General features: G+C 48.2%; 1 protein-coding gene across 2 annotated transcripts; it reads right to left on the reverse strand.

The window, feature by feature from the left end:
- Nucleotides 1-1,118: 1,118 nt before the first annotated feature.
- Nucleotides 1,119-26,796, reverse strand: GCNA (germ cell nuclear acidic peptidase). Of its 2 annotated transcripts, XM_078065488.1 has the most exons (11): nt 24,751-26,796; nt 22,012-22,066; nt 16,086-16,132; nt 15,631-15,667; nt 13,644-13,726; nt 9,231-9,611; nt 7,932-8,004; nt 4,875-5,019; nt 3,346-3,484; nt 2,374-2,578; nt 1,119-2,106 (listed from the first exon to the last, which is right to left on the reverse strand). In XM_078065488.1, the coding sequence occupies exons 2-11, from the start codon at nt 22,062-22,064 to the stop codon at nt 1,860-1,862; spliced, it is 1,410 nt and encodes a 469-aa protein (XP_077921614.1). In that variant the 5' UTR covers nt 22,065-22,066; nt 24,751-26,796; the 3' UTR covers nt 1,119-1,859. The 2 variants fall into 2 exon arrangements, with proteins under 2 accessions (XP_077921614.1, XP_035962036.2); XM_036106143.2 differs by lacking the exon at nt 24,751-26,796 and having other exon boundaries at nt 22,012-22,680.
- Between the last annotated feature and the right edge of the window lie 22 nt (nt 26,797-26,818).

Genomic DNA, 26,818 nt, shown 5'->3' on the forward strand with positions numbered 1-26,818 from the left:
CCACCTGGGGGCATTGGGGGAGCACTACAGCTGAGGTGGAAGCACGTAGAGGAAATGACCGGGGCTCCCCAGAAAGGTAGGCGGCAGGGCTAGTGGGTTAAGACCTTCCCTTTGCAAGAGTAGGAACCACTGCGCTGTCAGTTCCCCCTCATTAAGCCACCAACGTGCCACGATCCAGTTTCGTGGGTCAGCTGGGCCTTTGCCAAGACTGCAGACGTGGCTGGAGGCAGCAGGCCTGGTAAGGAGGAACCTGAGGATTTAGCTAGGGAAGCTCATAGTACCCTGGGCCCACACCCAATCCCTTAGACTTGCAGTTAGGCTTCAGTTCGCGGCCACGAAAAGATGAAGCATCTGCGAAATAACGGGAGGATGGAAGGAAGGAAGAAGGACAGAAGGTATCAGTGATGTCCAGTGATGCCAGATTAGTATCGATGTTTGTGGCAGGCCGAGCAAGATGTCCACCCTCGAATCCCCAGAACTTGTGAATAGGCTAACCTTCCATGGCAAAAACGTGGCTGAGAAGCAGACCTTAAAATAAGATTCTCTTGGATTATCCAGGTGGGCCCAATGGCCTCACAAGGGTCCTTAAAAGTGAAAGAAAGGGAGAAGGAGGGAGAGGGAGGGTGAGAGAGAGACAGAGAGAGAGAGGGAGATGTTGCTGGCTTGAAGGATGGAAGGGGGCCACAAACCAAAGAATGCAGGTGACCTCTAGATGTTGGACAAGACGAGGAAACGGATCCCCAAACCCCAGGGCCTCCAGAGAGAAACACAGCCCTGCCCACACCTTGACTTCAGTCCAGTGTGGTCCGCGCCTGAATGCTGACCTCCCGAGCTGTAAGATGACCCATCTGTGTTGTTTTAAGTCACTAAGCTTGTGGTAATTTGTTAGGGCAGCAGTAGGAAATGCATACGTTGACCCCAGTCTGCATCCCGGCTATCTCCCAGGAGTGGGGAGGCTGCCAAAGTGCTTACGGGCAGTCACAAAATTCCTAGACAAGCCCAGAATGGAGAGTGCTCTTGCAGACACACTCTGGAGCACTTCCGAGGTCTGGGGTCTTGGACGAAAGACCCGAGGGCCGGTTCTACGCGAGGCACAGGTTGTCAATGAACAGACCCCGTTAATAAGCAAATTGCAGAAAACATTTTATTTTTTTTGTCTTAGTAACAACTACATTGGCTCAGCGTGGCTTTATTCAATCTTAAGAGCAGCTGAATTCTTGAAATATGCTTGTCTTTTATGTCTAGGTAAATTTCGCAGGTTCCACCTGCCGGCAGCCCTGGTCTTGGAGTGCTGCCTTTAAAACTGGTTCAGGGGCGCCTGGGTGGCTCAGTCGTTAAGCGTCTGCCTTCGGCTCAGGTCATGATCCCAGGGTCCTGGGATCGAGCCCCGCATCGGGCTCCCTGCTCAGTGGGGAGCCTGCTTCTCCCTCTCCCTCTGCCCACCCCCTCCTCATGTTCTCTCTCTCTCTCAAATAAATAAATAAAAATCTTCAAAAAAAATAAAATAAAATAAAATAAAATAAAACTGGTTCACCTCCCAGCATCCTTCTCTTTCTCTCCACCTGCCCCCAATCTTGAAAACACAGTTTGTGTCTGCATTGTGTTCTACGTGTTAGAACTATGTTAAAACTAACTGATACCCAGAGTGGATCCAAAGGGCTTGTGAGTACCGTCAAGGGCACAAAATCGCTTAGCAACAGAATCCTTTAAGAACAATCATTAACAGTATGAGGCTATAAAGAAACAGTTTAAATCCTATTATTCCTAATATTCATCGCTTATCAGAAACAGAGATATTTTTCTAAAACTTCTTAGCGGGCGGGGGGGCTCAGCCCACAGAAATACACCCCCAGATAACCTCAATGATCCTGCCTTTGCTTTTCGGCATAATCCTTGCTCAGCTGCCTCATCACATCCCCATGGCTTATCCCATCTGTCTCACGCTTAATCGTTCTATAATTCTCCTGCACATACTTAGCAAAGGGCCTCACATGGGGTGCAATGGGAGTTCCGTCCTTGCGAGTTAGCGGCAGCATGACCAGAGGCCCCTTGCAGTTGGCACAGATAAAGTGATCGGTGTTCAGGGATCTGGTGTAGCGGCCGACCCTAATGAGGAGAGAGACAGCACACAGCAAAGACATCAGTCACTGTACCTCAGCGTGCTCTCGGAGCTGCTGGCCTTGGGCCCAGAGCAAGACTCTCCGGCCGGCTCCAAGTAGGACAGCATGGAGAAAGAAGACGTGCAAAGGAGCAGAGAAGGTTTACTCCTCACGTCGGCCAGCCATGGACTTACTGACAAAAGCACAAAGGGCCACTGGGCTGGAGGCCGTAACAGAAAAGTAACCGAAGAAAGTCGGAGGCGGAGGGTCTTACCTGGTTTTGCACTGAGTACACTCATAATGGATCCTGTAGTTAATCTTGTAGTTATGGCAACGAGTGACCATGGGCAGCTCTGGGTGCACCATATTCGATTTCTTGGCATAATACTTCCATGCGTCACCATGAGAATCACGGACGCCGTCGAGAAGCCAGGAGGCTGCGTGGCAGATCTCATGGATCAAAGTATCCCGGAGACGGTCTTGGAAGAGGGATGGAAAGAAATCATGAGCACTTGAACCAATTCCCTCCGGTCTGCCACTCAACCACCCCCAGACTCTCGCCCCCGCCACACACCAGCCCCAGGCGGCTTAGCAGGAAGCGGTGTGGTGGTGCACTGGAGACTGAATGGAGATGAAGAGTGAGGTGACGGGGCCCCACACCTGGGCGGAGGCAAAGGACCGAGGACAGGAGGGTCATTTGGAAGATTTGGTGATCGGCTAGCTTTGGGGGGGGGAACCTTGAACCTCAGTTAGCGGGTGAATGGAGACACTGCAGCAACAGGGAGCTACTTGCTGAGAGACAGTTAGCCTAATGGGAAGAGGCCGCGCTGGATTCTCGGGGCTCGAGAGACATCTGATAATCATGTCCTCTGAGCAGAGGCGCCTGGATGGCTCAGTCGGTTAAGCGTCCGTCTCTTGATTTGGGCTCAGGTCTCGATCTCGGGGTCGTGAGATCGAGCCCCACGTCAGGCTCTGTGCTCGGCATGGTCTGCTTCAGATTCTCTCTCTCCCTCTCCCCCTGCTCGTGCTCTCTCTCTCTAAAATAAATAAATCACTCTCTCTAAAAGAAAGAAATAAATCCTTTCCAAAAATTCTAAAAAAAGAAAAGATCATGTCCCCCGAGCAAGGCGCAGAAGGCCTATCTACCCAGGAAGGACAGGTAAAGCTGTGGCAGAGGCTGCCAGGAAATAGCAGTCCCTACGAGTCACCACACAAGGAAAGGGCGCAGGAGGGAAGCTGCCGTCACCTGCAGAGTCGCAGACTTTCAGAGAAATCTCGATCTTCGCGTAACGCTGCTTCTTCGGGTAACGGGTCTCGCCGGTGGTGCATAAGCCAGCAGTACTCAGCATCTTTTTATTCCAGCCGATATCTATTTTCTCCGGCAGCTGAGGACAAAACAGCCAGCAGAGTGAGTCAGTAAGCAGCTTCAAGGAGACCAAAGACTGCTCACTCAAGAGCTCTGCAGGGGCGCCCGCGTGGCTCCATCCGTTGGGCGTCTGCCTTTGGCTCGGGTCATGATCCCGGGGTCCTGGGATCGAGCCCCGCATCGGGCTCCCTGCTTGGTGGGGAGTCCGCTTCTCCCTCAGCCCCTCCCCCTGCTCGTGCTCGCTCTCTCTCAAATAAATAAATAAAACCTTAAGAAAAGAGTTCTGCAAATCTAAACATTCTGGGGAGAATAAAAGCCAGGCTGAAGCCCAGGCGAAAACAACACACAGGCCATCAGGATACAAGGGAGACGGATGAGGGCGCACGCATGCAGGACCCAAGTCAGGGGCAGCCAAGGAGAGAGGTGCAGGCCTGCTGAGGCGGGAGCTGGAGCCCCCTCCTCCCCCCTCCCCCTGAGCATAAGAGCACAGAGGTGCAATTGCACGTGCACCTCAGTCCCCTCATCAGCCATGTGATGTAACACCGTCATGAGGAGTGACTTCCCCAAAGGCTGGGGAACCTCAGAAAGATCTAAGAACTTTCCCTGCAGAAGGTTGTGTCAGCGGAAATTATTAATAGAGTCTGAAAACCCCAAGAACCACCGAGGCTCTGTTCTAGGCACTTTACATGTATTACCTTCCCTAAGCCTAACAATGATTCTGTGGGGGCGCCTGGGTGGCTCAGGCGGTTAAGCGTCTGCCTTCGGCTCGGGTCATGATCCTGGGGTCCTGGGATCGAGCCCCGCGTCGGGCTCCCTGCTCAGCGGGGAGCCTGCTTCTCCCTCTCCCTCTGCCCCTCGCCCTGCTTGTGCTCTTTCTCTCTGACAAATAAATAAAATCTTTAAAAAAAAACAATAATTCTATAAAGTAGTGGGTACTATTATCGTTCCCATTTTGCAGATGAGGAAACTGAGGCAGAGAGGAGCCAAGTAACTTGTCCAGGCTCACAGAGCTCCTTCCCATTATTCTTCAACATAAAGCCTCTCTTTCCAGATAGTCAAGGATCAACACATTCCCTCTCCACCCCCGCCCATTGCTGCTCTCTCTGCCTACCATCCCTCAAGAGCCAGAAGTCTTATTTCCTGCAGGCAACCTTATTTCCTGACCACTCAGGCTCTCAGTGATTTTTTTCTGCCTCTGCTGATCTCCTGTGCTGGTAACAGTCTGTACCATAGATGATTACCCACAAACATGCTCTATTTCTTTCACCTATGCATGCATCACCTCTCCATCTAAACTGACACTTCTCCAGAGCAGGAAATACACAGCTAACACATCCGCACACCTCACAGCACCCGAGAGTGCCAGACACATAGCAGGTGCTCATCCAATGCTTATTCGTCGACGGTACCTTTTTATCAAACACCGAGCTGTTAAACAGGGCATAGATTTTCTGAACCAGGCTGTCCTTATTTTGCTTGAATTTCCTTCCAGAATACTGCTTTGCGTTTTCCAGGTCACGCAGGAAACATCCAGGTATTTTGCACATCACTTTCCTGCAAAGGTAAGTTCAGCTGAGTTACGTGCAGCTATGGAGGAAGAGATAAGAGAAATGCACACACACGGGTCATATCCAGAGAGACTCAGAAAATGTGCTGGTCCCTCTTCCTTCCAGCTCCTTGTAGAAGAGCATTCCCCAAAGTTCCACGCATAGCCTTTTTCTTGTCGCTACTTGCCTTCTCAGAGATATGAAGCCTGTGGCTTCAACCTCAGCAGGAGTGATCCCACTCCTGTATCCGCAGTCTCGATCTCTCTCCTGGGGGATCCGGGTCCGAGCTGCCAACTGATTAACCTGAGTACGACCTCCATTCAGTTTGTTTAGTTATCGGACTTCTGTTATACCGGGCTGAAAACCTCAGAGACATCTTAAAGTCCATTTTCTCCCTCGCCCCATATTCAAACAGGCTCAAAGACGGCGATCTCCTTCACATCTCTTCCAGCCAGCCCTCCTTCGCACCCCACGGTCACCAGCCTAGTTCAAGTTCATCTCCTCCCCTCGAGGCCTTGCTGCTACGGCATTCCCCTGTGTTCCTTCCCTCCAGGCCCTTTTTCTTTCCTTCTCCCCCACCCCACACTTCCGATTCATTTTCCTAGGTCACATCCCAATTCCGCCCCTCCCCGGCTTGGCACTGTGTGGCCTGGCCATTCAAGGCCCAGGTCAATCGGGCCCCAACCTCTGTCTCCAGGTACCATTTCCACTGCAGCCAAGGTGGGCAAGTTAAACGTTCTCTGGACAGAACTGTGATTCCCTGCAGTCCGTTCGTGCCTGGGCACAACCGATTTGCCCCTGAGCCCTAGAATGACCACGTCTCCAGGTCTCCTGAGAACCACCATCTGTGTAGCGCTTTCTCCTTTGCAGAGAACTTCTTGTTGCACTATCCTGTTTAATCCTCACAACCCCCCTCCAAAGAAGCGATTACTCTTCTCACGATCTCCACTTGGCTAGATGAGGAAACCAGAGGTCCGAGGTTAGGCGACTTTCCCAAAGTTCACAGAGACCCTGGATCTTTGGACCCAAATCTCGGGGTCTTCCCATTAGACCCCTACCGCTGCCCCATCTTTCAAGGCCTAATTCCACCGCACAAAGGACAGTGCTAAGCACACGGAGGACTCACGCTTGTAATAATAATTAATTTCACCCTTTTATCCTGGCTACAACCACCCACAGGTCCCAAGAGATGAGCCTACCGAGCTGGAAAGATAAAAACAGGAGCAAACACACATAAGCTGAGTTTCTGACTTCACAGAACTCCTGAGATGGGGATTTTGCCGGGACACTCATGAACCCCGAAGTCACAAAATAAGCCATCAGTGAGGGGCTGGGGTGGGGAGAGGAAATCAGAACAAAACCAGGCCAAGGCAGCTAAAGTTAGGGTCCTCACCCCCAGAGCCTCAGACTGGTGACTAACACGGTCTGCCTCAAATTACTTCGTTCTGAAAGCAAATTTGCATCCAAAAAGGTAGCAGATGAAAACCCAAACCATCTGCAGACCTCAGCAGAGAAGGGGGACCCCCCCTCGTTTGCACTTATGTCAAGCAGGCCCTGTGGCTTGGCCTGCCTTCCCCTCGATGTCTGTGCCACTTCGCTTGCAGGCAGAGCATCTCCACATCAGAGGAACAAGCAAGACCCCAAATGGGTACATCAAACACCATGACCAGCGAGCAGCCTACGCAGGAACAAGGCGAAGCACAACAGGAAGCCTACAGACTGCCACAGGAAGCGCCAAGGCAACTGTGCGGAGTCCAGACACACTAGCCCCCTTTGGATGATGTGGAGGACGACGACACACAGGGGCGGCTCATGGGCCTTCTTCTGTCACACCACAGCAAAGCGACCTGGGAGCTACCCAAGACACCGAGGCAAAGGCAGGAACCCAGAGAAGACCCGTGGCTGACCGGGGATCCACCTGCGAGAGAACACACCGAACTACATGAGCTACCTCACCGAGCCAAGAAGTGCAGAAGCAGAGAGCCTCCCAGTTCAGGTTCAAGGGGTTCTGTTGCCCCCGTGCCTGACACATCGTTCTTCTGCACCCCTTAAGGTGCATTTATTGCTCCGAAGTACAGGTAAAAAAAAACCAACCAAACAAACCCAAACAGACAGTCCTTCAAATACATTCCTTGTCTTGTAAGATAATTCGGATGTAGGTATATATTACTCCTGAATGCAAGGAAGAATGAAGAAAATTATGCCCTACTACATCGTCTTTTTAAGCGGAAAGGTCAGAACTTCCTGGAATCTGAATGAAAACAAGCGTCAGTTTTTGGCGTCCTTTAAAGAATGGACATGTCTTTGGTCTACATGACCTGCTGTTCTCAGGATCAATTCCATGTAGCTTAATAAAAATAAAGGAACCACGAGCCATCTATTTCACGCTAATGTTTAAGCTTTCGAAATGTGCAAGAACACCTACAAGCTGTAGGAGTAACTGGATGCAGCCAAAGCACCGCAAAAACCTGGAAGACCATCTTGACTGCCCTCCCCACAATTCCAGCGGATGGGGACGTGTCCGCCCCGCCCTCAATCTCCGCTGGGATTGCTTTGGTTTTGTGCCAACTGATGGCAACAAGGCAGATCTGAGTTTAAGGACCAAGGAAAGGCCAGAGCCGACGTGGGGGCCAAAGGGCTCCGGCCAGCCCGGGGAAGCGCGGGGATTGCTGTGGGCTGCTGTGGGGTGCCCACGCAGGGCTCTGCTGAGGCGGAGGGAGGTGGGGAGCAGTGGGGTGCCTCCTCCTCCTCCCTCTCCAACTTACGCCCTCCCAAGTCGGGGATGGAAGCCTTCTCCCCCTCCCCCACCGGACTCCTTCATGCCCTTGAAGACCCTCCCACATGCCCCGTGGGCCGCTTAACACGGACGGGACAACGGTACCATCAATTCCCGTGCAGTTGAACACGGACAGCACGTACCTGGTCTTGCATTTTTCAATTTTCCCCACACCGGGCTTCTTTGAAGGCGCATGCCTTCTGGAGACTCTCACAGCTGAAAAGAGAATAGTTCGTTTGGACCCTGAAAATTGGGCCCACCCAGCAACTGGCAGAAAGGTGCACCCAGGAGGAGCCCCCACAGCCACACCCAGAGCACCATCTAGAAAAGGTAACTGCCTGTCTAAAGCCTGCAAACTCTCCATCGGTCCGTGAGACAGAGTCTCCCTACGTGAATCCCAGGGCTGCCAGCAGAATAAGCTGGGTAGGAGTCTGTCATAGGTACAAGGACTATATAACGAGGTTATGTGAGCCTGCCGCTAGAGGTTAGATTGTGGGGGCAACTGAGGCACGGGCGTTATAAGGAACGGTGTGGCAAAGCTCACACACTAGCTCTAAGGAAGTGGCTCAGGGGCGCCTGGGGGGCTCAGTCGGTTAAGCATCTGCCTTCGGCTTGGGTCATGATCCCGGGGTCCTGGGATCGAGCCCTGCGTCGGGCTCCCTGCTCATCTGGGGAGTCTGCTTCTCCCTCTGCCTCTGCTGCTGCTGTCTCTCCCTCACCCTCTCTCCCTCCCAAACAAATTAAATCTTTAAAAAAAAATAAGAAGGAAGTGGCTCAGATCCTAGGCAGGACCTTCACTCGATATACACGCCCAGTCTATCCATCTTTGCTTAGCCTCCATATACTGCTCACTCCTCTAGTCAGAGACTTCCGTAACGGTAGTGTCATCCATTCAGTTATTGAAAAACAAGAAGTATTAAACATCTACTATGTGCCGGATACCAGGCTAGACCCTGGGAGAGACTTAAAAATGAAGAGTCCTCCCATCAAGAGGTTCACTGTCCACTGCGGGGGGCGGGGGGTGCAGATTCAGAAACATATTGTCAGACAGCTGGGTAAGTGCTTTAGCAGAGACGGGGTCTGAGAATTACGAGGACCCAGGAGGGAGGAGCGTCTCTGACGTCCAGCTTCCCACAGGAACCAATAACTGGGCTGGGTCCCAAGAAGAACAGGATCTCCTCAGGACAAAAAGCACAGAGAGAAAGCGTGCCAGGATGAGGGAAGTGTGACTCCTAAGACACGGGTGTTCCTTCCCCATTTCCAGAAAGATCATTTTCCCTGGGATGGCTGTCTCCCTTAGCCACTAGGAAGCTGCTGAGATGGCCCGAGGTCGGTAGGCAGGACAGGCCGACCTGACCAGACAGACATGTCCAGGGCAAAGGGCGAGGCAGGCGTGGCTGGTACGCGGGGTGGGCGGGGCAGATTCAGGAGGTCGGGCCTACCTGATATGACCGGCTTACTGCGTGTCACACATATGTTCTTGGTCTTACTCTTCCTCTTCCGTGGTTGTTCCACCACAGGTGCAGGCTCTTCATCGGAAATCTCCACTGCAGCCTCAGTGCCGTTCACGGGCTGGCCGACATTTTCACCAAGATTCGGCTCACCAAGATTCGGCTCACCAACGTCGTGAGATGAATTGCGCTGGGAGACATCGAAGACCTCCATCTCTTTTTCCTTTGGGGCAGTTGGGCCCTGATCACACGAATCCTCGTCTATTATGAGCACAGGGCCCTCAAAATCACTATCATCATCAGTGATAAGTATTGGAGGCTCCTTGGTAGGAGGCTGCTCCTCAGTATCAGATGATACATCCAGAATCTCATCTGAAATTCAAGAGACACAACCACATATAAATATACTCCCTCCGCCCACCCCATACACTCAACTTCAGATTACTGAGCACAAATTAAACAAGCTGGAAATGGTGACATCACGAATCACAGTTAGGAATCAGTTATTTTATTGTTGAGAAGGCTGCTATAAACATTGGGGTGCACGTACCCCTTCGAATCCGTATTTTTGTATACTTTGGGCAAATACCATTGCTGAGTCATGGGGCAGGCCTATTTTTAACTTTTTGAGGAACCTCCATACTGTTCTCTGATGTGGATGGAGTTAGAGCGTATCATGCTAAGTGAAACAAGTCAGTCAGAGAAAGAAATATACCATATGATTTCACTCACATGAGGAATTAAAGAAAGAACACAAGATGAACAAATGGGAAGGGGAAGAAGAAAAAAAAGGAGAGAGGGAAACAAACCGTAAGAGACTCTTAAGGATAAAGAACAAACTGAGGATTGATGGAGGGAGGTGCGTGGGGGGATGGGTATTATGGAGGGCACTTGTTGGGATGAGCACTGGGTGCTGTATGTAAGTGATGAATCACTCAATTCTACTCCTGAAACCAATAGTGCACTGTATGTTAACTAACTAAAATTTAAAATAAGAAAATAAAAATAGGGGTGCCTGGGAGGCTTAGTCAGTTACGAGTCTGCCTTCAGCTCAGGTCATGATCCCAGGGTCCTGGGATCGAGTCCCGCATCGGGCTCCCTGCTCATCGGGGAGCCTGCTTCTTCCTCTGCCTGCCGCTCCCCCTGCTCGTGCTCTCTCTCTCACTCTCTCAAATAAAATCTTCTTAAAAAAATTTTAAAAATTAAAAATTAAAATTAAAAGAAGAATCAATTATTTCAGATTGTTTTCGCTCTATAACTTTTTTACTTTACTGAGAGCAGTAACAGATAAAATAGCAATCCAAGCCCAGTGTCAATTTTCAAATCACATTCTCTAAGTCGCACACTGCAGGTGCCCAGTAGTTCCCAAACACAGCTCTGCAGACTTGTATGTTTTCTCTGGTCCACAGAAAAATAAATCAGAAAAACAAAGTGGTTTTTTTTTTCCCTATCAAGTTCAATCTCTATAATTTAAAGGACTGTCCTTTATTTTGAGAGTATATCCTCCCTAAGCTTTTGGTTTCTTTACCTTATGAAATTATGGCGATAGCACATGTTAGTTAGAATTTATTCCCATCGTTAGACAAATGAAAAAGTGGCAACTCTATGATAGCCAGCAAAATTTAATTTTCTAACTAGTCCACAAATGCAAAGCTCTCAGAGCCACTGATGTAAGCGTGAGGAGGTCAGTCCTCATGCCAGCACTGAGAAGCCTTGGGAACATTTGGAATGTTCGCCAAAGGTCCCTTCAGCTAGAAATGAGGCGTGACGTATCTACCACCACACACGCTCTCTGGAGTCTGTTCAGAGCTCACCTTCCAGGTTCCTTGGGTTCTGGATGTAAAAAAAAAATATAAACCGGGGCACCTGGGTGGCTCAGTCGGTTAAGCCGCTGCCTTCGGCTCAGGTCATGATCCCAGGGTCCTGGGATCGAGCCCCGCATCGGGCTCCCTGCTCGGCGGGGAGCCTGCTTCTCCCTCTGCCTGCCTCTCTGCCTACTTGTTCTCTCTCTCTCTCTGTCAAATAAATAAATAAAATCTTTAAAAATATATATATAAACCACGGCACAGGCAAGATGTGACAATATATTTACGGTGCAAAAAGTCTTTATCCTGCACTTGCAGATTTGGGATCACACACTTTGAGAGTCCCATCTATCACTTCATTATCAAAGAACTTCGGATATGCAATAAAGAAAGAGAAAGGAGTGGGTGTTGCTATGGTAAAAAGTCATCCTTCCTAGAAATTTTAAAGATTTCTCAACTGAAATTGAAATTTTTTTTTTAAAGATTTTATTTATTTATTTGAGAGAGAGAATGAGAGACAGAGAGCCCGAGAGGGAAGACAGTCAGAGGGAGAAGCAGACCCCCCCGCTGAGCAGGGAGCCCGATGCGGGACTCGATCCCGGGACTCCAGGATCATGACCTGAGCTGAAGGCAGCCGCTTAACCAACTGAGCCACCCAGGCACCCAACTGAAGTTGAAATTTTAAAAAGAGAGGGGGAGGGGGAGGGGCCCACTGCTTATAATCTACAAAAGAACAATGACTATACATTGACAAAGGTTAGAAGTGACCTCAGAAGTGTTGTGTTCAAGCCCTTTTTCTGTAACATCACCTCAATTCATGACAAGAAGGAAAGAAGTGGCATGTGGAGAACAGTAGAGAGACCTACAAAGACAGTCCTACTGGAGCATTCTCCAGCTCTCCTTTACGGGGATGAACGCCCACAGGTAAGAGTCCACCAGTCAGAAAGGTAAGAGCGGCCTCAGGTCAAAGTTCCTCCTCAAAAAAAATAAGGATTTTCTGATGAAATGAGTCAGCAAGTGGTCACCTATGGTGATGAACTGCTTTCTGGCTGTCTCTCATGCCCTACTCTATTTTTTTCTTAAGATTTTATTTATTTATTTATTTATTTAACAGAGAGAGAGAGTACTAGCAGGGGAAGTGGCAGGCAGAGGGAGAAGCAGGCTCCCCACTCAGCAAGGAGCCTGATGTGAGACTCGATCCCAGGACCCTGGGACCATGACCTGAGCCGAAGGCAGACGCCTTACCAACTGAGCCACCCAGGCGCCCCGTCTTATGCCCTACTCTAAAGCTACCTCTCTTAGGGCTCCCTTTGGCCCCTTACAGTGGCTCGTCATGTCATGCCCCCTACTCTGCACCTGGACCTCTGTCCTACTCAGGCACATCCACTCCGAGCTAGAGAGGAGAGGAAAAATCAATGAGAGGGGACAGGTAGTGAAACAGTAGACTAGGGTTCCAAGCCACCTCTCCTTTCCCTGCTCTGATAACCCAGGTTAGCCAGGAATCTGACCAATGGTAGCTCTTTGGTAGTTACTAAAGAAGCAGCCGGTACCTTAGAGGTGCCGATACCTTAGTGAAAGGCCTATGTATCATGCCCTGTATCTGGTACTAAGTGAACAAGGATCAAAAAAGTACCATCCCTGAGGGTTAAGAAGCTCCTAGTCTTCAGGCGCCTGGGTGGCTCAATGGGTGAAGCATCCGACTCTTGATTTCGGCTCAGGTCATGATCTCAGGGGTTGTGAGATCGAGCCCCGCATCAGGCTCCACACTAGCGAGGAGTCTGCTTGTCCCTCTCCCTCTGCTCCTCCCCTGCTCTCGCTCTCTCTCAAATAATTAAATAAATAAAATCTTAAAAAAAAAAAAAAAAAGAAGCTCCTAGTCTTCCTACGTTTCACCCCCACTGAACAGGTTCTGAACTACGAGTATAGCTCCATGCCTCTGGAAAGGTTTTTAAAAGAGCCTCTGAAGCCAAAGGTGCAAAGATCAGCTGTGGGCGATGGGCTCTGAGAAGAACAGAAATCTCTAGAAAATAGGCGGAGAATGGTGAAAGGCAAAGACTCACAGCTAGCTGGAGAAACCAAGGGTTCCCCGAAGTCACTGTGGGCTGACTCAGCACCATCACCCACCTAAGTCTCCACCAGGCTGGAAAGAATGAGCCCAAGCCTCTCACCTTCCCTCTCTGTCATTCCCACACACAGAGAAGGAGGAAAAGAGTGGCAGGGACTGGGGGGGTGGGGGGGGGTGGAGTAGCAGAGTAGCGTTCATACCTTCCTAGTGTCAGTTCCTGACTTTCTTCCCTCCCCGGTCCCTATGTATAGGTTGGGGGGGGACCCTATATATAGGTAGGTCAGAACTCTATGGAGGGGGATGGTCAAGGTCTAAAGCGCCGAGAACAGTTGCTGCTGTCTTTGGAAATTCACCAGGGAGGGGGTGTGTGTGGGGAATCCGGCCATAACCACATCCAGCACCCACGAGGGAAGAAATGGCGGCACCTGCTCCTAAGCGGGTGCCGGAATCAAACGTTTGCTGACGCGTAACCCGACGCCACCACGTGATGGGGCTGCAAGCTCAGCTACTTCCCTCGGTTACTAGTATACTTGCCTTCGCGGCTTATGTCAGATACGTGAGCTCTGACTTTATCACTGCAGTATTCGTCTTCAGAGTCCGAGTCAATCACCACATAGCTGAGTGAGGAGACAGGGAAAAAACAAAAGAGAAACGTCAGCACCACGGTCTTCTGTTCACAGCCTTTCCTGACTCCTCTACCATGAACATGAGCACCTGGAAATGTTCTGTTGGCTTATTCCCCACAGTAACTCTGTTCCCCTTCTTTGGAACTACTCAATCGTTGTTCCTGGTTTTCCGTTTTTCATCTTCACCACGTTTAAGCTGCCAAGTTGAGGGGCCTTGGCTCTCCTGTTGGTCATTCCCTCCTGAAAACTCTTTTCTGGATTTCCAAGTTACTGTTCCGTTTCGGTTCTCTTCCCGCCCTCCATCCACTCCTTCTCACTCACCGCTCCTCCTCAGCTCACTCCCAGGCTTTCTCCACAGTGCCTTCACACCAAGTTAATCAATTCCTAAGGACTGCATGGCCGTCACCTATCCGCCAGCACAAGCCATTATATCCAGCCCAACCATGCACCTGACTTCCAGCTCCACAGTTCCAGCTTCCTACCTGGATATCCTATGGGTAGGGCTGACTGGCAGCACGCTCAGGAATAGCCTTAGCCGCTGTTTACTGATGGGGTCTGTTCCGACGGGTCGGGCAGTCATCCTGACTGTCCCCATCTGTACTCTACTGGTCGTTACATGTCTTGAGTATCGGCCCTGCCTATGGGCCCCTCCACTTCCACATGCCCAAAACTGAACTCTTCCCCTTCCTCCCCAGTTCCACCCTTCCTCCAATATCCCACTATAGTAGCTTCCAGGGACTGGACCAAGACCTGTGGGCATTCCCAGCAGGCCCATTAAAACAGATTTTCTCAACGTATTTGTTCGACATCTATCTAGTGGAGGCAGGAAGAAACCAATTTTTCCATTTAAAAATGGGATATTTAAATGTATTATCAAATAAGGACTTTATTATGTATAACACTGGAAACCACTAAGAAACCACGATAAAGCATTTGAAATGTAAATGACAAATGTGATGAGCACCGGGTGACATATGGAAGTCCAACTCACTACACTGTACCCCTGAAACTAATATTACACCGTATGTTAACTATGTTGGAATTAAAATTAAAAATTAAAAAATTACAAACAAAAAGTACTGTAGAGGCACCTGGCTGGCTCAGTCGGAGGAGCGAGTGACTCTTGATCTTGGGGTTGTAAGTTCAAGCCCCACGTTGTGTGTAGAGATCACTTAAAAAAAAATAAAGTCTTAAAAAAGATGAAAATAAAAAATAAAAATAAAGGGCAACCCTGTGGGGAGTCCTCTCACTCTTGAGAGCTTTTTCTGTCTTCACTTAATAAACTTCTATTGCTTTACTCACAAAAATAAATAAATAAAGATAAAAATAGAAGTATTGTCAAAGCACAAAACTTTTTTAAAAATTAAAGAATAAAATAAAATGTAAATGACAGTGAGGAAAATATCCTGCATCGCCTCTCTGATTGTGGTAATGTTTACACTACCATATAGCTTTGTCAAATTTCATCAAACCGTACACCTAAAAGGGTGAACTTTGCCATTAATTATGTAAATCATACCTCAACAAACCCACTACGGTAATTCAAGGAGTCAATGTGGAAACATCAGTTAACTAACATCCTATTTTGGATTTATTCCAGTCAATTTTCTTAGCACCTCCTACAGTCTGGCACGTGGGCCTATAAGGGCCTGAAGAGTGGAGAGTGGAAATTAGAGGACGAATCAATCACAAAGACATTCCGAGGAAGAAACTGACCAATTAGATAATGGGCCTGGCATAAAGATCTAATACTTTGAATCTGGCTGTGAGATCAGATACCCACTATGACCCTGAACATAGTGCTCAGAGAGGAAATGTGACGTTCATTCATAAAACTTCTTACCCACAACATCATTCTTCAACAAACGTCAAATTTCGCTAATTTTCCTACTCACCTCGTGTTCCCTTTCTGCCCCTTCTTTTTGGTTCCAACTAAATCAGAGAAAGAAAAAGGGTCTCAGGAAGCATCTGAAGGAGGATAAAAACCTGGTTACCCACATCTTTAACTCCCTCAAGCCCAAGTCCAGAAGTTAGGGCTGGTTAAAATCCATGGGAGACTTATATACCCCCCACCCTGCCCCATGTGAGCTAGAGAGGAAATAAAAGTCAGGAGGCCTAGCATGAAAAAGGTCAAGGTAGCAAACTGCAAAACAAGCCCAAAGAACTGTCTCTGCTCCTAACAGCAGGGAAATGGTCTTTGTCTCATCAATCTGGAGAGAGTCCCTAGAGGAGACAAACCCAGGACCCGCTCACACCAGCTGTCCCAAACCACGTTTCAGTCATCTCCACAAAGACAGGGTTAAGTTACGCCTTGAAATGGAAATTACTGCTTTGGGGGGACGCTACTTACAGGGCTCAAATTCTTCATCACTGCTTGAGTCCACAGTAAGAATGCAACTGCAAAAAATGAGATACACACTGTTATAAAGGCAGGCCACTAAACATAGTGTATGCAAGCCCACAGGCAGAATCTCACGTCAGACTTTCTGATATGCATAAAAAGTTTTAGGGAGTTATGAAATTAAGATCACAGTAGAGGAGGTGAAGAAAAATTAGGAGCAACAAGCTGCTCAGTCTTTACCGCAGAATCGAAGACAGGGGAAGAATGTTAGTTGAGTACCATCAGCACCAGCGAGAAGCCTGTTTTGTGCCAAGTGATTTATTTCTATTTAAAGACATGAAAGTGAGGAGGCGCCTGGGTGGCTCAGTCGTTAAGCATCTGCCTTTGGCTCAGGTCATGATCCCAGGGTCCTGGGCTCAAGTCCAGCCTCGGGCTCCCTGCTCCGCGGGGAGCCTGCTTCTCCCTCTGCCGCTCCCGCTGCTTGTGTTCCCTCTCTCGCTGTGTCTCTCTCTGTCAAATAAATAAATAAAATCTTAAAAAAAAAAAAAAAAGCGTCCAACTCTTGGTTTCGGCTCAGGTCATGATCTCAGGGTCGTGAGATCTGGCCCATGAGTAGAGCGCCATGCTCAGTGGGGAGTCTGCCGGAGATTATCTCTCTCTCTCTCCCTCTGCTCCTCCCTATCCCCACTCTCTCTGTCTCTAAAATAACTAAATAAATCTTTAAGAAAAAGAGGAAAAGAAAGATATGAAAGTGAATTCTGAGAAAGGGGCCACACGTGAAAGGACTCGAGGATGAAGAGATTACAGCTAAAAATCAGAAGGACAAAAGAGCAAGGAGGACACCTTTTAGGGCTTTACTGGCTTGAAGAGGGCCTACTTATTGGGACTGCTGTCTGGCTAAATGGGCAAATGCTGAAATCCATTTCTTAGGAAGCAAACGAAGGGTGATTGCCCAGCTACAGCTGCTCCCCGCAGTGAACCATGATGCTGGGACCTCTTGCTTCTCTGCCCCCCAATAATGCACCGGGCTACAATCTTGGACCTAATCACAGGTTATCCTAGCATTAGTTTGCGTGACACAGAGCTCAGAGAGGAAACCAGAAGTGCTAAAGGTGAACCTAATAGTTATAAGGATTTATGTATAAGGTCTTACATATATCAAGTTAACTTTCACCACTTCTTCAGGGCATTCATTTTAACCTTGAGGTTGGTTATTAGATTGATAATATATTGGATTGATAATATTTTTATATTGGGTTATAATATTGGATCGATAATATTTTTCAGTTTTTCAAGACACATGCTGACTCACCCCCTTGGTTCAATTTCCTGTTCATGTATCTGTCACTGTACACTGGACTTACTCAGGAGTAGACGTCAAATTTTTTCCAATTACTTAAAATTTAAATTTAATTAGTTAACATATAATGTATTATTGGCTTCAGCACCAAAATTTTTTCTTAATCAGCAAAGAAAACTCTTGCTGGGCGTAAGGTTTCCCAGGTACGGGTCAAAACGTGACCTTGGTTCTCTTTCTTTAAAGATTTTATTTATCTATATATTTGAGAGAGTGTGTGCGCATGGTGAGCGGGGGGAGAGGGGCAGAGGGAGAAGAGAATCTTAAGCAGGCTCCACATTGAGCACAGAGCCCGACGTGGGGATCGATCCCAGGACCCTGAGATCATAACCTGAGCTGAAACCAAGAGTTGGAGGCTCAACTGACTGAGACACTCAGGCGCCCCTGGTAATTTTTAAAATATGGTATTTCTGCTCATCCATCTTGTAGTATTAACAAAACCACGCATCTTGGGCTGAAAAAAGGCTAGTCAGTGGCCAGGCCACCAGAGCCTACTAACTGGGCTTTGGTTGATCAATGAAAACCAGTCTCCTCCCCCTTGCATTGTGCATTTCAGCCGTCCTTCTGCCTTCAAACTGTGGAAACCTCCTTCACTCTGTTAACGACCTTGTCTCATAAGTCACCGGGAAAATAAAGCCATCAGACAGGAACTGCCTCGTCCTCCCACCAGGGAATCTACTGTCCTATCTGCAACTACACCCGATTCTCTTATGTCTTTACAGTTAACAATGAACACAATGTTCTTACCCCTGTCTCTGGCCAAACCCTCCCCTGCACTTTGGATCTCATCCCCCTCCCGCCTTCTCAAGGATTTTATTCCTGCAATTTTCCATTCTGTGTTGCACTATTGTCCCCTCTCTCCTGGATCATTCATTCTACTATCCTAAGACCCCAAATCCCCCAATTTTCTATTTCCAGCCTCAAACTCTTCACTGAGCTCCAACTGTTTGCGTGACCTCTTGGACATTTACTAAGCATTTGAAACGTCACATAGCCAGTACAGAATTCTTGATTTCCTCCCTCAATCCTGTTCCTACAGGAGACTTACCAATCTCGGTCAATGGCACCACCATCCACCCAGTAACGCAAACCAAAAACTTAGAGGAGTCATCCTTGATTCCTCTCTTTTTCGCTCACCTCCCACATCCAATCCATCAGCAAAACCTGTTGGCTCTACTTCTAGAATACATTCCATCTCATCTAAGACCTATGTACCTCTAAGAAAGAAAAAAAAAAACACTAGGAAGGGATGACATGCTATCAAATGTGTGATGGATCCCAATTTCGAAACTGTGGGAAAAAAGTCTCAGAATTTGGGTGCCTGGGTGGCTCAGTCAGTTAAGCTCTTAATTTCGGCTCAGGTCATGCTCTTGGGGTCGTTGAGATCGAGCCCCTGTTGGGCTCTGCGCTCAGTGAGGTGTCTGCTTGAGATTCTTTCTCTCTCCCTCTCTCCCTCTGCTCCTCCCCCCACTCTCTCTCTAAAATAAATACATCTTTAAAAAAAAGAACCACTTATCTCATAGGGCTACTGTGAAAAATAAGATAATGTCTGCCCTCCTACAGGATCACATACCTCTCCCACATCACAGCATTTATCACACTACACCGTAACTGCTTGCTTACATGTTTCTATCTCCCATCCCAGACAGTAAACCATACAAGGATTTGGAAATATACCTGTTTCACACTGTTCAGTGCAAAGTCAGTACTCGACTATCTGGCTGAATAATAGAATGAACGAATCTCAAAAAGTGGTTCCGAGGACCCCTTTTATTATTTTCCACCCTCCCACTCACACCCCCGAGGAACCTTGTTTTTAAAAGACTTTGCCTACGAGATCTCACCATTTAAAAATCTCTTTAAACGTTCTCCATTTAAAAAATTACACATGACCAGTTTATGTGAACCTTATGTGAAGGTTATGTGAGGTACAGAGTGAGCCCAAAGTAAAAACGAACACACAAAAAAACAGCATCATCTGCACTGATGAAAACACAGTGCCCAGATCTTGAAACGTTAATGGTCCCGACTTGCAGCGAGGGTGGGTGGAGAGCCTGGCCGGTCACTATCCAGCCTCAAGAGCCATCTTCCACCCAGAACTCTAGGATCTGGTCTTCGCAGCTGTAGCTTCCGAAACTGGGGTCTCTCAATGCTTCATCAAATGCTAGAGGAAGGACTCCTGTTAACCAGATTTGCAAGGGGCTAATAAAGCAGACTGCCTGTTTACTTCTCAGGAGAACTAATGCCAACCATCCACCCAGGGCACTATTTGGGGCAAGTGACTGAGGGTCAGGGAGAGAGCTTGGAATTTTACCCTCTGCATTTTTGATAACACACATTAATTTTTCAGTTGAATGCTGCAACGAGCATCTTTGTGCATTCAATTACTTTTATAAAGTGGATCTCCCCAAAGTTAATTCCCAAAAGTCAAATTCATCAAAGGTATGACCAATTTTATAGCTCTTGGTACATTTGCTTAATCGTTTCCAAAGGGTTAGAGCAGTGTACAGTTCAACATTACTGTAATAGGATAATTTTTTTCATTTGCTCATTTAGTAGGTAAATAACATTGAAATTCGCATTTCTTTTTATTACTTAAGATGTGTATTTTCCAATGTTTGTTTGCTGCATTCTTTTGCTAATCCCCCCTTCCATTTTAATGACTATCAATGTTATGTTCACCAGATAGCTTTCTGAGTGATAAAGAACACTGAAAAGAGGAGTGAGGGAGAGGAACACTTTGTCCCTGTTCCTCCAAGAGTCCCACTCACCAGCAATAAACAATGTGTCTTATTTATTCTTCTAGAAAGCTCTTAAACATAAGCACATACCAGCACAAGTCAAGTGCACACATCTTTTAAAATAAGTAGTATTGTGCTACATGGATTGTTCAGCCACTGGTGGTTTTTAACTTCATGTTTAACTTTAACTTTCCGTTACCAGAACAACATTTCTTACCACACTTTTTTGGATGAACCATAATCCATTCAACTACACCCTTAGGACACTTAAACTCTTTCCAAATTTGTGCTATTACAAACAATGCTGCAATGAACATCCTTGTATGTATTTCTCTGTGGACTAGTAATTAAGTCATTCATTCTTCTTCCCCAGAACTGAACAAAGACCAAATCAGCCTGTAAATGTCCATATGTGATGAAATAAATGAGTTATAGGGAAAAGGGACATGGGAGAAGGGGCAAAGGAGTCAAGAACAAGTAAGAGTGAATACACAGAAAGAATGTATGACATAACCACATTTATGCATTTCAGTATATGTGAATATATATATATATATATATATACACACACACACAGAAATTAAATAAAATTGTTCTAACAGGGAAAGAAAAAGTCCTAGTAATTACTGGGTCAAAGGACATGGGCATTTACAATGTGGATATTTCCAGATTGCCCTCCAAAAAGGTTGCTCCAATTTATATTCCCACGATGGCTATAAGAAATTGCCTGTTCTCCTACAAATTTGCCAACTCCAGTTATTACCAATTTTTTTAATCTTTGCCAATCTGATCTATGAAAAATGGTATCTCATGAAAATTTTTTTCATTTCTTCATATATAAGTAATGTAAAGCTGAATAAATTTTAATGTCTATGGGTCAACTGTTCCTAAGAACTACCTTCTGATATCTTTTGCCCAGTTTTCATGTGTGTGGTTCACCTTTTTTTAATTGTTGACCTGTAAAAGTTCTTTGTAGATTAAGAAAAATAGCCTTTTATCACGAGTAATGTGAATACTTTTCCAGTTTGTCATTTTTATACTTTTGTTTGATATCAAACTGAGGCTTCCCCCACTCCAAAATTATTAGAAACGAAATCCACCTGTTTTCTAACATTTTTAAATGATTTCCTTTTTTATTTTTAAATATTTTATCCATGTGTCATTTCTTTTGTTGTAAGGAGAGAGGAGGTAAGAATCCAATTCTTATTTTTTTCCAAATGGTTAGCCAATTATCTTCAAATTATTTGTTGATGAATCCATCTTTTCCCCACTGATTTGAAATGTCATTTTTTAATCATGAACTCAATTTTCACATTTGGGTATTTGGGTCTATTTCCAGACTCTCTGTTCTATGGTTTCTACTTTCTCCCATATTATATGCTTACACGCTTATCTGTGAAGGAGGCAATCAGGGCAGTGTTCCAGGAGAGAGAAGACTTAAGAGATGAGACAACTATCTTAAAATACCCCCTTATCATGGAGAAGAAAAACACTTCATCTGTGTACCTCTAGAGGGCAGCACTGTGATCAATGGGATGGAAGTAACCTAAGTTTTAAGTTCATTAGAATGAAGAACTTTCTAGAAATTACACATATTCAACAATGCACTGTGTGGCTTCATGGAGTTGTATGCTCCTGGCCACTGAGAGAGACGTTATATAGAGGATTCGTGCACTAAGAGGCTGGACTCCTATATGATTCTAAGATCCCTTTTACAATTCTCATTTTATGACTAACTCTGCAAACTCGAAATGAAAGAAACATATGCTTTTTGAGAAAGTCATTTTGCCAACACAAGAAGGACTAAACTAAAAGAAAACAATTTTTCAAGTCTCACCAATCATCATCCTGGATCTTAGACTGGCCAGCTGCTTCTTCCGACATGTCCATGTCTATAGTCAAGACAAAAATACACTCTTTAAAGAAAACCAAAACCCAGAACCAACATTTCTTTTCTTTTTTCTTTTTTTAGTAGGCCCCATGCCCAGCATGGAGCCCAGTGCAGGGGGGTTTGAACTCACGACCCTGATACCAAGATCTGAGCTGAGATCAAGAGTCCAGCACTTAACCAACTGAGCCACCCAGGTGCCCCAAGAACCAACATTTCTACAATCTGCATTTATCTTTTGAGCCGCTTACTCACCCTAATTTTAGGCCAAAGCTTTGCTCTGCAAAACGAGACGTATTTAAATGTTTGTTGCAGGCTTTTCCTGGATGGAGAAAACTAGAGAGACACCCTCTCTCACCATGCCCCGCAAAGGTTCTTTGCAGATCAGTCAGAAAGCCCAAAGCACATGGTGGTCACCTCAACCACCACATTATAAGATGTGCAAGAACAATCCAATCATTCATTTATTAACCCCCAGAGAAATTTTCTTCCCATTGTAAGGATTTATAATGCACTAACTCCTATTCAGTCCCTGGCCCAGGGACAGCTTCTCTCAAAAGGGATTCCCACTCCCCACATCCCTGCTGGCCCGCCACTCTCCCCACACCTGTACTCTCCCTACTCCTGCCTTAAGCCCCAGAAGTCTTCCACCTATCAGGCTTTGACCCCTCTACTCCGCCACCCCTCCACCTCTCTACTCCTATTCCCAGGCAGTCTTACACAGACCAGGCCACTACATACCGCTATCCAACCTCTACTCTCCCCATCCCCCTACAGTACCCACCTCCCGCTGGTCTTACACGGGATCAGGTCACCCCCACCTCCAACCGTTCTCCACCCTCCCCCAATGCCTTTATCTCCGTATACTCGCTTTCTGCCTCAGCCTGTCTTGCATGAATATGGCCTTGAAACCTCCACTCACCCTCGCCCCCACGCTCCCCCTTCTGGTCCCCAGGAGGCCTTACACCAACAGGCCCATACCCCGCCCCCAAAACTTCCGCAGCCAGCCAATCTTGCACCAATCAGGCCTCAAAACCTCCACTCACCCCCGCCCCCACCCCCCTGCGCCCCCTTCTGGTCCCCAGGAGACCTTACACCGACAGGCCCAGACCCCGCCCCCAACACCTCTGCCGCCAGCCAATCTTGCACCAATCAGGTCTCGACACCTCCACTCGCCACCCCCACCCTCCCGCTTGCACCTCCCCCAACCCCACCAGGCCTTACACTGCTAGGCCCAGACCCCACCCCCAACACTTCTGCCGCCAACCAATCTTGCACCAATCGGGTCTCGAAACCACTCGCCACCCCCACCCTCCCGCCTGCACCTCCCCCAACCCACGAGGTCTTAGACCAGCAGGCCCAGACCCCACCTCCAACACTTCCGACACCAATCAATCTTGCACAGTCAGGTCTCGACACCTCCACCAACCCCACGAGGTCTTAGACCAACAGGCCCAGACCCTACCCCCAGCCAATCTTGCACCAATCAGGCCTCAACACCGCCACTCACCCCCCCCCACTTCCTCTCCACCTCCCCCAACCCCAGGAAGTCAGACCACCAGGCCCAGGCTCCGCCCCCAGCCAGTCTTGCACCAATCAGGCCTCGACACCGCCACTCACCCTCCCCCACACCCCCTCCACCTCCCCCAACCCCAGGAAGTCTTGGACCAAGAGGCCCAGACCCTGCCCCCAACCAGTCTTGCACCAATCAGGCCTCGACACTGCCACTCACCACCCCCCACTCCCCCTCTCCCTCCCCCAACCCCAGGAAGTCTTAGACCAGCAGGCGCAGACCCCGCCCCCAGCCAGTGTTGCACCAATCAGGCCTCGACACCGCCACTCACCACCAGCTCCCCCCCCCCCCCGGCTCCCCCTCCTCCCTCACAATCCCAGGTCTTAGACCCACAGGCCCAGACACCCCTCCCAGCTCCCACCCCCAGCCACCCTGCCCCCCCTCACAGTCCTACACCAATCCGGCCTCAAAACCTCCACTCACCGGGCCCTTACAACCCTCTCACCTCAGCTAGCGGGTCAGACACCCCCCACCCCCCACCCCCCACACGCACTCCTACCCACCCTCCATTTGCCCACATTACCACCCCCTATTCTGACCTCAATCTGCCCAACGGCCTTCCCGGATCAGGCATCTAACACCCCCACGCCGCAATCTCAGCTAGTCCTCCTTCCACTGCTCAGGCCTAGACGACCCCCCAACGGCAAGCCACCTCCCCCAGGCCCCTTCTCCCTCATGCCCCCACTGGGATCTCCACGCCCCCATTCCTCATCTTTGCTTTAGCGGAGTTAATATCGCTAAAAAAAAATTAAAATTGCTTCTTCCAAAAGCCTTTTTTAAAAGTGGAAGCCGGCAAAATATTTTGCCATAATTTCCGTCCCAAGGTTCACGGTCAGTCAGGGCATGTGGTAGTCCTGATTTTAATTAAGTCCGCTCGACTAGGCTGAGCTTCAAGACCGTTCCCGCTTCAGTACCCCACTTCAGCCCCACCAGCGCCTACCTGCTCCGGCTGCCTCTAGCGTGGCCGATCGTTGCTCACCTCCAACCGGCCGTGCACGGTGTGGGAGCTCCTGAGCAACTGCGAGGCGACGCCAGGCGGGAGACCTTTTATAGAGCCCGGGCTCCACGGAAGGGGGAGATAGGAACTGACGCGTTCTCGTGCTCCCCGTACCCACCTATCACAGGATGCTCACGGGGCAAATTTAAACTTCGCGGCTAGGAACTCAAATTTGGCGCCCAGCCGCAGTGCTTCCGGAGTCAGGTCTATCACTTCCACGGGTGCTGCTTGTCACGGAAAGCGCCATTTCATGCAGAGCTCTGGTACCCGAGCCGGTTTCTGTAGTTTGCCGATGCCCAAATTAACTCTGGGTGACAGGGAAGAACTGGGCTGAATCTCCAAGTTTCATCTTTGTGAGAATGTGGATAAGCAAGCTCCGTTCCTTGCCGGAATCGCCCAAACCTCTAAGCCTGTTTGCCTGCCACCCCCCCCCCCCCGCAACTACTCTGAGCTAGGGGGGCTGGGGGCTGGGGGCAGGCCACCTAGACCCCTAGATAAGAACAAGGCATCAATCCGACAGTGCCTGGCAACACTGAACTATGACGCTTGCTTCCAGAACCCTCCAAACCCTGGAGATAGAGGGGTTGGTTACTTGAAGCTTTTTGGCACTCGCTCCGAACACACCAAGAAAAACCGGGGAAGTAAATGCTTCCTAGACGGTGCCGTTTCTCCGGCAGACACTGGTACGTTTCATGATTTAAGTATGTGGCCAACAGAACACAAATAAAACCTCTGCATTTAAAGATATTAATAATATTGTGTTTACTTCATGCTGGGCACTGTTCCAAGTGTTTTATGTGGATTTAATCTTTAAGACACCTTAAAAAGACAATGTTAACCACTCATTTTACAAAGATCACATGGCTAGAAAGCGCCAGCGCTGGGATTCAAACTCCAGCAGCGCCGCACCGGAGTTCGAGCCCCGGGTTACAGATTACTCAAAAATAAAATCTTAAGAGACGGCTGACTGGCTCCGGTGGTTAAGCGTCTGCCTTCGCTCAGGTCATGGTCCTGGGAGCGAGCCCCCCGCCCCCGAAAATCGGGCTCCCTGCTCAGCGGGGAGCCTGCTTCTCCCTCTCCCGCCCATCCCCCCGCTCGTGCGTTCTCCCTCTCCCTCTCAAATAAATAAAATCAATCTTAAAAAAAAAAATCTAAACTCTTAAGCACCAAACTGCCTACATATAGAAAGGTACTTTCTGAATGGATTGGGAATTGGATAAAAGGGGCTTATCATTATAACCCTGATCTCTACAACAAACTTCAAAGTTTACCTCTACAAGCCCCTTCTATAAAAATGGGGGTTACATAACTGCGTGCCTCAGAGGTTTGGGCAAAGAACCTGAATGTTAGCGGTGGTTAATATTAAGAAGCATGGGCTTCAAGTAAAAAGTGGGTTAGGACTGGAATCGAATCATGTTAACCCAAGCTTATTCCAGATGCACAAGCAACTCCTTTAGCGTTTAGGCAGGAGGAACTGAAGTGGACTGCAAAGGATGGAAGGCAGATTCTTAACATACAAAGAGGGTAGGGGTGAGAACCTTTGAATAGGCTACCGGACACCTTTCTTCCCCCACCACCTTTTAGGAAACAAACACCAATCCACATCAGGGCTTTGAGGGGCACAACCCACAGAGCTTGGGAGGTAAATTAGCTGAAATATTATTTTATTTTTTTAATGTAAAGCTCTATGCCCAATATGGGGCTTGAACTCACGGCCCCAAGATCAAGTTGCATGCTCTACCTAGACTGAGCCAGCCAGGCACCCCTGAAATTATATTGAAAATTTTTTTTCTCAATTTATCATCTCTGAGAAAACAGGCAGCTAAACAGCCTGTTCTGGTACCCGCTGCACTGATACCCTCCCTCATACCTGTGGCTGAGTTCAACCACCACACAGAACATGAACAGTTCACACAAAGAGGAAGACTACAGCGGTAGATGAAGCCAGAGCAGTCGCAGTCGTAGGCCAAACAAAAACCATCACGAAGAGGTGTGCTGGGAGTCACAGGCTTCAGCGACCTCTTAATGGATCGGATCCCAACCCCACCCCTCTTCCACACCTGGCTGAGAAAACAGAATAGTTCTTAAGATCATACAGCTCCACTAGGGAAATGTGGTCCTCCAGTCATTTGGAGGCATTCAAACAGAAGTTTCATCATCAGGTGACCCTGTTACTCTGTCCAATG

The sequence above is a fragment of the Halichoerus grypus genome, chromosome X, assembly GCF_964656455.1.
Source record: "Halichoerus grypus chromosome X, mHalGry1.hap1.1, whole genome shotgun sequence".
Lineage (NCBI taxonomy): Eukaryota > Metazoa > Chordata > Mammalia > Carnivora > Phocidae > Halichoerus > Halichoerus grypus.